Here is a 13,592-nt window from a genome sequence, read left to right as displayed (position 1 = left end):
TTTTTCTCAACGGCTCCTTTAAAAGCTTTGCGTCCTTTTTGTTTCAATGGTTTGAAGTTTCTTGCAAAAGAAAAAATTGGTTTCATTTGGTCCTCATATTTGCTAGGAGAATATTCCTCCACATTTGAGTCTTTCGGTTCAATTTCACAATTACTCCCTAATTTGAGTATAGAAATGCATAAATGAGAGATATGTGAATTTTTTGGTTCTAATACGTCAAGTAGAGAAAAATATCACTGTAGAGAGTAAACATTGTGAAACTCCAAAAATGTTTGTGGGCGAAAACAGTTTCCTTATCAATACGATCTGTTTACAAAATTAGTTATAAAGGACAAACAAGTTGGAGTTAGTTTAAATGATATAACAGTTTGTCGGCAAACAATTTGCATTTTTTTGAAAGCTGGGAGCTGCGTTCCACTTAATGCAAGAAAAAAATTGGATCCATGTCCCAGGTGCACGAATAGAAATTGTAATCAAAATTTGGATCTAAAACGTTTGTCAAAATTTGGTCTATTATAAAGGAAGTTGTGTAAAAACGGTAAACTTATATTTAATTGTTATCTTAATGTGAAAATTAGATAAATGGTCTTGCTTCAATAGCACCCTCAACGAAATAATTTCAAGATAATTTCTCGCTGATAAATATCACCCAAATATGATAAATAATTACCCAAATAAGAAAAATTTTCTTTTAGTTAAAAGATACTTGTACAGAATGATGTTTTTGCAAGTTATTGTTGTTGAGTTCAGAAAAAGATGTTGCCGTTTAAAAATTTTTTTGGGAGAAGTCAAAAGATTCTCTGATATATTCAGACTTCATGACTATTTTTTCAGGTACAAATACAAGTTTTCGTTCTGCTCCATTTTTCAAATTAGTTGCAGCTATTTGAATTTTTTTGATTGTTTTTTATTGCATAAATTATTTTCTTCTGCCGGTTTCAGACAAATAGTTAATTAAAAGCGAACTAAATCAATAGCGTAACTGAAATTCTTGCAGTTTTCTTTTCAATTTGCCTGTGCTTCATATTTTCATCTGGCGTGCCTTTTGCACTTTTGTTTAATAATTAGTTCTTTCTTTCGCATCCGAAAACAGTCTCACGAAAAATGTTTTGTTTTAAAAACTGAGTTTTGTTGTAAAACATATTGTTGCTAGTAACCCCTAAGGAAAAGCTGCAATTTGAAAATTGTAATCTGTTGATTGAACTGCTTTTACAAGTTGTTTCTTTTCTCGAAAAACATGGTAATAGCTTTCAATCATTCAGATGATTTTATCCTTTTTTCTGATATTCCGATATCAAATCAACGACACATTTCACTATAAAGATTTCTACTTATAATTCGCCATCAAATTTTTAGTTTTTCACATTCAATATGATTTTTTCTAAACAATTTTGTTTCCCTGTGCTGTCAAAATTTTGAACAGCGGGACTCCAATGGGCCCGAAATTAATTTGCAAATAATGGAGCCTTCAAAATTTTGTTTGCTCTGAGCTGCTCCTTAGTAATTCATGCAGTGCGGCCCAATCATGAGTTGGTTTTGTCACATTTAGTCCTAGAGCAACTATATCTGGCTGACTTTGTTACAATTTTGCTGGCTCTCTACGTTTTCTTTCCAGCAATTCTTTCGAGTGCAATAAACCTTTAACCATGGTCGTTTTTGATGTAAGAGGATGCGTTTCAACTCAGTTGAACCGAAGCTACACCAACATGAATATTGCTCGGTTAGCTTGCCGAAAAAACAACACAAATTTTGTTTTCTGAAAAATTCACTGCAAAAAAACTCAGTTCTGAGACAGTTGTATATTCATTTGATAAAACGGTTTGACAGAATGTATAAAGAGAGAACATAACTTGATTTCTTGCTTCTTGATTTCTTGCTTCGACTTGTACCGGAAAAAGTAACGAACTGAGGATATATTATGAATTGGTTCAGTCAAAAGTAAAGCGAGAGCGATCTCTTTCCGACTTCTTTCCAACACTGCAGGACGTCTCAATTCAGCTCTTCCGACTTCAAATAACATGTGATCATAATTGCTATTGATAAAGGATGATGCGTTTCAACTCGGGTGATGCAAAACTACGGCAAGATGGTTATCGCATACTAAGAAGACCACAAAAAATATCAAATTCTCAAAATTCTACAGGAATTATCCTCAGGGCTGACCCTTTTATTTAGTCTTCCGACTATCATACTTGATATCAAACAGATCATGAAATATTACTGAAGAAATAAAAATTGATTCAATAGATCACTAACAAGGAGGCTCGGTAATGTGCGTACGCACATAAGGTTCCGACCCAGCCATTCCGCATTCCTTACTTAATTGACTACCAGATGATAAAGAAATAGAAAAATTTTAAAAAAGAAACATCGTTCGATAAACAACCAATGGAATACAATAATGCCATCCTAAAAGGCCGATAAACGTTGTTGATAATAGGACTACTGGAAAGGATAATAATAAATATCAAACAACAAACTCTATATACGACCAAAACTCGATGTCTATAATAAATGAAATCATAACAAAATCATCAAACTCGCATCAGATAAAACATAATTTAACCAATACTTCTTTAGAAAAAATATGCAACTGGTTAACAGGTAGACAAAAAAGAGCTAAGAGGTGCGATGTTCAAAAATACGTTTCTACTTTTGAAAACAATTAATTTCACCGTTATTAATGTCAACTGAAATCCATAAAATATTCATTTATATCTCCGTGGGAAGCAATTGAGACATGTCATTATCCAATGTTCAATTGTGCAAAATTTCAAAGCAAATGGGACTTTGTCATATGGGAATTTGAATGGGAATTTTAGTAAAAAAAAAAGGAAACCAAAATGCTATAAAATTTAAAAATAAAAAAATCTCAAATGTTTTATGAAATCTCGTAATAATAGTAGTAAAAAAGCCAAGAAACAAATCTCTGAAGCTAAAACTGTTATGAAAATTAAGTTATAGCTCACTGGAAACGGGTTGCGGCCTTTGTTTACAGAGACTGAGCTAGAAATCGACAGAAAAACTATTTAGAAAAAAAATTGACGAAGTTCAAAAACCCGAATGTGTTTTTGAAAACAAAAATTTTCAAAAGTCATTACAGACTTCAAATTTCAACAAAATTTCGACAAACAATAATAGACTAAGTTGCCAAACCTCAGGAAGCCAATTGGTCCTGTTAATAATGAGACTAAGTTGCAATCCCACAGAAAAAAACAACATATACCAGGAAGCCAAAACTTCAAACAGTTGTACGAGATCACACTGTTCAAGGCTCTATAATTATAAGATGTTACCTGCAGGCGCTGTATGTTGTCACTTTTTCTTCATTTTAACATCAAAGAATCTTACGTATAAAAGGACAACGTAGACATGACAACAAAAGCAAACCCAAAAATTGAGCATTACAGAAATCTCGAAAATTTTTATTATATTAATGGTCAAACCAATCACTCAAAACGTTTAATTGCGCGCACAAAATTAGTGAGATTGAGTTGATTGGTTACGAAAAAGAAAGCAAATGAAAACAGATGAAAAAAGAATTTTTCAATTTCAATTTTGAAGTCATTATAAAAAACAGATATAAACTGAAATCTTTAACTAGGTTCAGATCTACGTCTTGGAAAAACAACTGAGACCTTATTTTATCTGGTATATGGCGTACAACAACAAAAAGAAAGACAAACAGAGGCAGAAACAAAAAAATCTTTAAAATTTTGATTGATAACTGTCTCAGCCCAAAAAGCATAAGCTATATAACAAAAACATTTAACATATCCGGATACGCTTTTTTCCAGCACTGTGCATTTTCCCAACTATGCTTTCCTTCAGTTGGATTTGTCAATAATAAGATAATTTGACAAGGAAACAAATTAACTCATAAAATATGCAAATATGCTCGGAAACACAAAAAAAATTGAAGACGCGTAGTATCAAACCAAAGACACAATTAGTTGAGCATAAAACTGTTCAGGAAACTAAAATTTAACCCACAAGAAATAGGTTTCTGCCTGTTTTTACTGAGATTGAGCCCGAAGTTCAGAGAAATAAGATAAAATATTGTAAAAGTTCAAAAATTAACCGACTTTATCTTAAAAGAAATATATTCAAAGCCATAGCAGACAATAGATAACAACTGAAAAAAAAGTCTAGGTTCTTTTATAACTCCTAAAAATTAATTGGATCCTTGACTGGGCCAATAAGTCTTTCGGCTACAAAAAAGATTACAAATGAAAGCGAAATTCAAGAAGCACATAAAAATTTTTTACTAAAAGATTTGGTCAGAGCCAGAAAAATCATGAGCTTAACTCTCAAAACCGTAATAAAATCTCGTTGAGCCTCATTCTTTGTAATTAGTATCTGTCATTATTTGAGCCCTGATGTGAAATTCTTGTAAGTAAAAAAAGTTTATATAAAAACATTTACATATCGGAAATAATTTAAAAAATCGGGCCCCTTTAAAATCTAAAAAGTTGTTTTATCGTATGGATACATGGCGTGATCAAGATCAGCCCACATTTTTTTGCCCGTCTAACAAAATACTCATTTTCTCAAATGGTTGCAAAATAGATCAATTTTTAACAAAATTTTTTAGTTTGTCAAAAATAAAAATGCATTTTGTATAATAATCGAGTTTAAGTTTGCAATAAACTGGCAATATTATAAATCCTGAAGTCTCTCAAAGCGAGTGGGTGTCCCTCAATTAACCCGTTTGTGAGCTTAAAAAGAATATGGCCGCAGTTTTAAGGTATCTACCTCCAGCAAATTTAAGACAAGTGTTCTAAAAAAGCAGATTTGGTTCCAAATTCGGTCCCGAGAAAAGTCGATTTTTGAAAAATTTAGCATAAATTCTAGCCAAAAAACTCAGATCGAACAATTCAGCAACCTTCCTCTATTTTAACAGATGAAATCAATAACACTAAAGTTAACAATTTTATAAAATTTGAGCAAAATTGTCGAAATTGAGGTCAAAATTACCGAAAATGTGAATAAAAACAGCTGAATTACGTCTAATATTCACAGAACTTTAAACCTCGATGACTCCATAGAAAAAATAAAATTGAAAAAAATCTTTTTAATTCCATATTCTATAAGACGCGCTTTTTAATGATACCACTCACATTTCTCTACGATGAATATATCGATCGGCCAAAATTGACTAAAGTGGATCGGAACAAAAATCATAAATCCATTTTCATCAATATGTCTCATGTTTTAATAATGTATTGCCAAATTGAACGCAATCAAATGCTTGCTGACTCAGAAAAGAACAATACCGGCATTTTTTATAATCCGCTCAGGTTAACTTTAATATTACTCGACAAACTCTATTTTATCTCGTTCAAATTTTCAAGTTTTGACAGCAGATTAAATTTTCTGTTATCTGTCTAAAGAATTATATCCATATAGTGAAAGTTTAGTATACCCAAAATGGTTTTCTACAATCAACCACTTGGATAGTCTCGCAATTTTTTTCATTTGTTTGATAATATATCAATGAAACTTGTAAGGGCTTCACATCATCTCTGTTTATCGAACAAAATGAACCTGCAGGGAGTAAAAAGCTACTGTTACGTTTTTCTACATTTTGCGCTACATTTTTAGGGAAAAAATAAAAATCTATCTCTTCCGTTTCCAACCCGGAATATGGACGCATTGCTACGCTGAACCTCATTTAGCGACGACTTTGCGTTCTTTTTCTGAATAAAGACCGTTTACTTACGTTTTCAAACCAAAAACGCCAATAATTTGTTTTGGTATTCAAAGCTTTCGTTTGAAACTGAACAAGCCAAAGAACACAAGTTGAATCGTCCAGGTGCAAATACCGCTGCTGGACTATTCAACTTGTAACCTACATGCAATGGAAAGGTCATAGACTAGCAAAAATGTTTAAATAAATATTGCAATATTTTTGAAAGCTTTTTACAAGACTGCTTAAGCCAACTGCTTAAAATTGAGTTCTCTCAAAACTGTTAACCATGATATTAAACCCCAGTCAAAATCGGACGGTTATTAGCAAGATCTTGCAAGACTCTTGCAAGAATCTTGCAAGTTTACCTATCATCTTGCAAGATTTTTGCAAGATCTTGCAATATAATCGTCCGATTTGCAAGAATCTTTTGAGATAACCGTCCATCTTGTAAGTCTCTTGCAAGATAACCTGGAAGGCTAAGAAAATTGACCATTAACGAATTTCACTATTTACATAATAAATAAAAAAACCGTTATGTTATCGCTAGTCAAACTGCATGGTCAACTTTTCTTCGTCCGTTAGTCTCCTCTGGTCTTGCTCAATTTACTAATAATAGTTGGTTTATATGGCAGTTGAACACTAATTATAGTTTTATGTAACTGGAGTAAGTGAAACGTCTCATTTAATGCGAGAAATTTGGAAAAGTAGCGTAAACACCATGCTGGTAGTCTCTGGGGGCTTTAAAATTACCATTTGTGGTACCTACTAGCATAGTCACACTTGTTGTGGTACATGTACTTATAATAAACGACTTAAAAATCTTTTTTTAAAACAATTGTTTTAATTACGTGATCACCGGTAAACTAGATATGAAACATTCTGCTTAGGCCCGAGAGAAATGATTGAAAGCAAAAAATTTCTGGACCCCAAATTTTTACTTTTTGCTCTGTGCTAACCTCAGTAGCAGTGCCCTTCTGCTATAGAACGGTTTTTAAAAAGATTGGAAGGCTAACAAAAATGACCATTTGCAATTTTTACCATCTACACATTTAATCAGTGAAAAACGTTATTCTTGTAAGATAGGCGTCCGGATTTTGCATCTTACAAGATAAACGTTATTTGCAAGATTCCTGCAAGATCTTACAAGATAACCATGGGAGTTCGTCCAGGGAACCTTTTTACTTGAAACATAATCATATAAAAACTGACCGCAGAACGTTTCAAATTTTTCTGTGACAGAGTATTTAGTCTCTTTGATGAGTCTGACCTCATACGCCAGAAGCACTTGTAAGATCTGCTTCGACTTCATTACAAGGTGAAAACTTGAAAACTGTCAAGAAACTTAATCGATAGGGATATCTTGTTTCTGATCACCCGATCATACTGCAGTGGGCGTTTTTTTGCAATTACAAAGCTTTTGAAACAGGCACAAATTTACAAATTTTTAAAAAGCCAACCAAATGAATTATCGGCTGTATCTAAGTTCAACTGTCTGTCAATTTTAAAGACTAAGTTTTTTAACGATTTTTTTACCGTTAAGGTGTAAATAGTGTTTACAGCATCTTAAAAAAGGCATTTCTCTGCTTATAGTTAGTTTTTGAGAAGCCATTCATTTACTTTTCAAAGTGCTGCGTAGTGATCTCTGTGCTATTTTTCCAAACTGTAAATAGTTTCCTCTGCTGTTATTTGCATGCAAAATAAAAATCCAATTTTTATTGATTTTTATGATATCAAAAACAACTTAATTTGGGTCAAGTCATTTTATATCACCGAAGAATATATGATTCTTTCGATAGATTAACAAGATTCCAAAACCGAATAAGGGATCGGTGAATCCGTAACTTTTGAAATTTTGCTGTTAAATATTGCAATTTAATTGCTTTCTTCACGTCCAGAGAAGTGCTTTTCTGTTGTGGCGTTGCTTGGGATCGCTGGATTGTATATTTTCTATTAATGGTTTAGCTGGATCCCAAGCGCCTAAAATGCCCTCAACCTTCCACTCAAAAGTATTGCCCATAGTTGGAAGCGTGCCTATTTAGCCTAAAATCTGAAAAAAAATCCTGCTGCCAATTTTGAGTTCACGTTATGACACATGTGCTATCAATTATTTGTTCCCATTTGCAAAACTGTTTAATTCATTCCAATTCAGTTTTTGAGAACTAACATTTATGTTATTTTCTTCTCTCCTAGCAAAAGAATTGAAAATCTGAAGAAAGTTCATGATTTTGTACTCATTCATTAAAAAAGTAGATTTTGCAAATTTTTTGTCTCTTCGAGCGGATGATGTTTTGAAAACGTTTGCATACTTTCCATAATCGTACTTTAATTCTGGTCTTCGAGTTATATGCCAAACTCTGTGAAAGACGTTCTTTATCGCTACATTTTAAGCAGTCCAAGCTGTCAAACAAAATTTTACTTTCTTAACATTAAAAATTTTTCAGGAACTAGATTATGTAATGCCTCAATCATCAGTTTTTGGTGTTTTTTGTCACCTGTCTTGATTGGATTTTCTGATAGATATCCGAGATCACTCTTGAGATTTCCGATTTGTGTATAGTGTTTCTGACAGCTTCTGAGATTCTGTTTTGTGAAATTTTCCTATTGTTTTCTGAACTGTCATCATAGGACATCCAAATTGTCACACCTTTGTATGCGAAGTAAGAAGTTAAGAGAAAAAACTCCTATTTGATTTTGGTCAGAAGCTCAAAGTGATACTACAACTATATGTATCGTTGCTCAAAGTGGAGATCTTGGCTGCTGTGATCCATAATTGCCTGAATGAGCTGCAGATGGTTAACTTGTAAGATCTCGTAAGATTATGTCAGAATATTACAAGAGGATGCATCGTGTTGCAAGATTTTCTGCAAGATAAGCATTCGTTTTTACCAAAAATAAAAAGTAACAAATGTGTGCTTAGGCAGTAACATTTGAGTTTGTTATCTTGAAACTCAATTTTTAAATGAACTAATGCTTAAGAAAATTTCTCAAAATGCGCAATCATTTCTCAAGTTTCCAATGCATTAAATGAAAAATGCGCGCAAAAGAACCAATGCGAGTGCAGCGCAACCGGAACGAACGTGAAAGGATCTTACAAGGTAACCGTTTATCTTGTAAGATCATACAAGATAACCATCTCTTGTAAGAGTTCTCTCAGAACTTATAAGATAACCATCTTTTATAAGAATCTTTGAATATCTTACAAGATAGTAATTCTCTCTCTAGCCCAGGGTTCATATTATTATGAAAATATTGTTTTGCAATCGATTTCTAAAAATAGAGTTTCCACTCTAAGCCACGCATTTTGGTCTAGGATATCTAGGTGATCTGAACATAATAATTTATAGCTCTCATTTTTTTTTCGAATTACTACAATGTTGTGACGTGTCTTTTTTCAATGTTTTTTTCTCAAATCGGAACTCTGCAAACTCACTGATTGAGATGAGCTGATTAGCCACACAACTGGCTGATGTCATAACCCAACTTTCGTCTACCAAAGTTCCTCCGCAAAACCGATTGCTATCTCCTCCATCGTTAGGCAAATCTAAATATCGTAAGGCAGGAGATTTTGAGAATGCTCCCGAATTGCAAACTTAATTACTGACGAATGCAACTAATTTTCGGATGAAGTGCAATTGAAAATTCAAATGTGTCAACCTGGCAACGGAATATTTTCTAATTTTGCTTCAAAAAAAAATAACAGAAATCAGTCGAAAATTGCCTGTCTTTCAATTTCAGTACTGTTTTGGTTGACTTCAAAATTCTTTTAACTAGCAAGATGACATTTCCATTACACACTCCAACTTCTTTTCTTGTGCTTAGTCGTTTTCGTTTTTGAGAATTAACTGTGAGAATGTAAAAGGTTTTTCGAATTTTACCACTAAAAGTCTTCAATGGGATTGGAGTTTTACTATTGGTTATTACTGGTAATTTTTGCATCGCCATTTGTGTTTATATGAATTGACAGCCAGTTTGGTAGAACAATCGTTTAATAGTTTCTAAGATCATCTTTAACTCACCTCAATCGTGACTTTATGGCTTGGGTAACATCTATTTGAATTGATCTGATTTTGGATTCTCAGTTTATAATTAAAAACACTTAGGTCAATTTTATTTATTTCTTCACTCGTATGAGTCGGAATTCAAAAAATAAAGTCCAACAGAAGTTTAATAGAAGCCAATTTCTACTTAAAAGACACAACAGTTTGAGATAAACATTGAAAATGGGATTGATCTAAGTTTTTGGATCTCAGTTTACTTTTGCAAAATAAATTGTTCACTTGATAAGATTGTTTTTTTTTTCATTTGATAAAACACAGAAGAGTTTTTTTGATGCTATCGTCTTTTTTTGCCGGAACGTTCCTTCTAGTGAAATGAAGAAATATTTATCTATCTTTTTGTAGAGATGTCTGTTGCCTTTTTCAGAATCTATCAGAAACATAATAAGCAAATATGAACTTCTTTAGTGGCAGTCTAAATCTCGATTTTGGATCAGCTGCTTTGAACCATTATAATCAAACACAAATATCCTTGTTGTGGTATAGAATGACTCACTTTAGGTGTGAAAAGTCAATTGGAGAGCGTCAAAAATCAATCGAAAAACTGGCGCCACTAGCGGAACTCAATACAATCGATTGCATTTTTAATAAGATTTCAGCTCAATTTATGGCTATCTTTTATAAATATAGGCGGCAAATGTTCTGTAAGGTTCGACTGTTTTTCACTCCAATTTATTTAACCCCTATCATTTAACCCCGTATATCATCACACATCAGTCACATAACCGTGAAACTTATTCATCCCGAAATCGGTTTAATACCAAAATCTTTTTATCTATTTCGGCATCCAAAAGAACAATGAGTGAAATTAAAGTTGAAAAGACTTAAATAACACAAAACTACTGACCTTTAAAAGTGCGGCATTGATCAGCTTCCAATTGTATGAAATCGAACAATAATGAGGAAACTGCTTTTCAGAGCAATACGAAAATGAAAACCTGACAAGTCTGACTCCTTTTTTGTTGCACTTTGAATCAAATAAAAAAAGTTCGAAAACTGTCCCAGTCTTGAAGACAGAAGAACTGGTATTTTTTAAATGAAAGGATGTAAAACAAATTTCAAAACCTACGTTTGGAGCAGCAGGCATAGATTAGCATTTCAAATTGAAATTCAACCTAGTGTTTAACAGATTTTTCAATGATATCCAGCTTCATATTGTTGATAGCAGATATGCTGTGCAATTTTCATATATAAATGTTGCAGAAATATGTTCCCAGTTTGTAGTCCCATCATAGAGTTGACGCCCGTCATCAAATTCGCTAATGAGTCACGATAAGAGGCATCGCCGTAACTCCGTCAAGACGCAAGGAGGGCGCTAACTCAAAAAAAGTAGGATGGATTTGAAATTTAAATTAACACAAAAACACAAACAAAAAATTTTAAAAACACAACTAAGTCAAACTGGCAGCAGCGCTGAAAAAATGAATTTCAATTTTATCCTTGTAAATCTCCGTGAAGCTCTGCATCCTTCCTTTCAAGCTCTCAAAGTTATTCTTTTTTTGGATATTTTTGATTTTTGCCCGGATGAGGCATTCAAAAAGTTTAACTGTTGCACAGCAGCGTCTTTTTTGCAAGTTAGCCAAAAGTTTCCAGATTTCGGGTTAGAATCCGCGGAACAAGGCTTGTATTCCATTATGCCAGCCCCCAACAGCATTAAGTTTTCTGGAAATTCCCTCAACGGCTACGTGTATTTGGTTCCGGATTTGTGGGTGAATATAGGCTATATAAAACTCGTGGCCTTCTACAGCCATTATTTCTCTGTTTCTGTTTCATAAATCCAATGTCGGCAGTTGTCATGCTGATTTCAAAATGCAGTGGAACAAGAAATGTTGAGTTCCATTCACTTCTCAATTGCTTTTAATTGTCCCATTAGTGATTAGATCAGATAATTAATTCGCTAATTCTTATAGCTTTGCTTTAACTTATTGAGTCGTTATCTCTGTGTCCCTGACATTTATGGACCATAATTTTACAGAATAAAATCGGTGCGAAATGATTGAGTTGTGAAAAGTATTTTGACACCTCAATCATTTTACTTCGATTTTAATCTCTTTTAATTAGGCTAAATAGAAAGGATTGAGGCCTAATTATCCTCAATTATAGGAAGTTTAAAGTCTGGTGAAGCAATATAGGGGTTAAATGATTGAGGGGTTAAATGATATAGGGATTGAAAAATTGGGTTGAAATATAGGGAGCTAAAAGAATAGAGATGAAAAAATGGACACTCCAAACGGACACTCAAGACACCTATTAATTAGACTAAATAGAATTGATTGAAGCCTAATGATCCTCAATTATAGGGAGCGGATCTTTTCCGCCAGCCCCCCCCCCAGTCCTTTTTAGCCGAAACTTAGGCACCCCCAAATATTAATATTTTACTCCCTTCTGGAAAAGGTTACTTATGATCATAACTACGTACCTAGTATAATACATCAACAGACACATTTGCAATATTTTTCAGGAGAATCAAAGTCGTAGACACCTTTACAAAGCACTTAACTACACAAAATGCAATAGGAACAAGTTTTTGGTGGATGTTTACATTATATGCAGTTCCTTATTATTATGCACGTATTAATTTCAAACCACCGCTCTGTTAATATTTTTTAAATGCCCATTCACGCGTATTCACATATAATAACTCAAGTGCATACATAATGTTAAAACATATGCAAAGGGGGGTGTCTATCTTACAGGGGGCGCTATAGCGGAAAAGATCCTAGGAAGCTTAAAATCAGGTTGAAACAATATAGGGGTTAAATAATTGAGGGGTTGAATGATATAGGGGTTAAAAAATCGAAGTTAAAATCGAGGCGATTAAAAGAGTAGGGGTTAAAAAACAGGATATCGTTCTGTAACTACTCTTGGACGAAATACGGATATATTTTTCCCCTCCCTAATCTAGTGCTTTATGAGCGCCACTTACAATTCATAGTTATATAGCACATTACTATGTACAAAGTAGCATGTGTGCATGAGGGGGTGTGGCAAAAACTACGTGCTATTAAGGGGGGGGGGGGTATTAACCCAATAGATCAGAAATTACAAATGATCGATGACAATAGTTTGAGCTACTGTTTTGAGGGCAAAATTTTCTGTCGACTATTTTTGCAAGCTTATGAAGGTTTGCAAGAAATTGCTCGGAAAGCTCGGGAGTTTAATTATGGTAGCTCACCTCCTGTGAACGAAAGGCGGACGTAGAATGGTTTGGGAGAAGTTGGAAATCCGTTTATAACTAAAGCTTTGATTCTCCGTAATAAATTTTTAGAATCTGGGTACTCATTTTTATGAGTTTTTACAAGATCTGCTTTTCCAATAGAGAGAATTCCAATCACTATAAAGAAAAACATTGTCGTCATAACCGATCAGCAATAACTACACAAATAGAACTTAATTAAAAGAAGAATTGATTATACGGTCAATAATCCAAGAGCAAACATTGAAAGTTTAATTTGTCAGCTAAACAATCCTTGTGAACAAAACTTTTGAGAACAAAGTGGGTTCGTTTTCAACCGTTCAATGCGCCAACTGGTTCAGTCAATAAGAACCGACGTTAAAAAGCACCGAGCCCAGTCTGGAAACACCAATGAACGCACGATACTCTGGACATAGGCACTTTCGGCCTGGGAGGGTCTGGACATAGACACTTTCGGCGTGGGACGGCCTGGACATACCGACTTTCGGTCTGGCACCTCAACCTGGGAAGCCTGACTTGACCCAAAAAGAGTCAAAAACAGTAAATTGCATTTAATTACTCTGTTATGGATAGTTATAATTAATATGTGAACAGTATTTATTTGCTTAAGTAAACTGATCTGAAGTTCAATTGCGGTAGTTCCATATCA

General features: G+C 33.7%; 1 protein-coding gene across 1 annotated transcript in view; it reads right to left on the bottom strand.

The window, feature by feature from the left end:
- The window catches only part of LOC142335408 (mite allergen Der p 3-like), a 66,189-nt gene extending 52,968 nt beyond the window's left edge, over window positions 1-13,221 (bottom strand). Inside the window, exons 1-2 of the mRNA XM_075383884.1 lie at window positions 12,923-13,221; window positions 9,123-9,233 (exon numbers count right to left, since the gene is read on the bottom strand). Coding sequence (XP_075239999.1) covers window positions 9,123-9,233; window positions 12,923-13,106 — 295 coding nt within the window. The 5' untranslated portion in view covers window positions 13,107-13,221. The remainder of the gene's footprint in view (window positions 1-9,122; window positions 9,234-12,922) is intronic.
- Window positions 13,222-13,592: the final 371 nt, after the last annotated feature.

Source organism: Convolutriloba macropyga, chromosome 2 (assembly GCF_964194025.1).
Source record: "Convolutriloba macropyga chromosome 2, txConMacr16.3, whole genome shotgun sequence".
NCBI lineage: Eukaryota > Metazoa > Xenacoelomorpha > Acoela > Convolutidae > Convolutriloba > Convolutriloba macropyga.
This window is presented reverse-complemented; position numbering and strand designations above follow the sequence as displayed.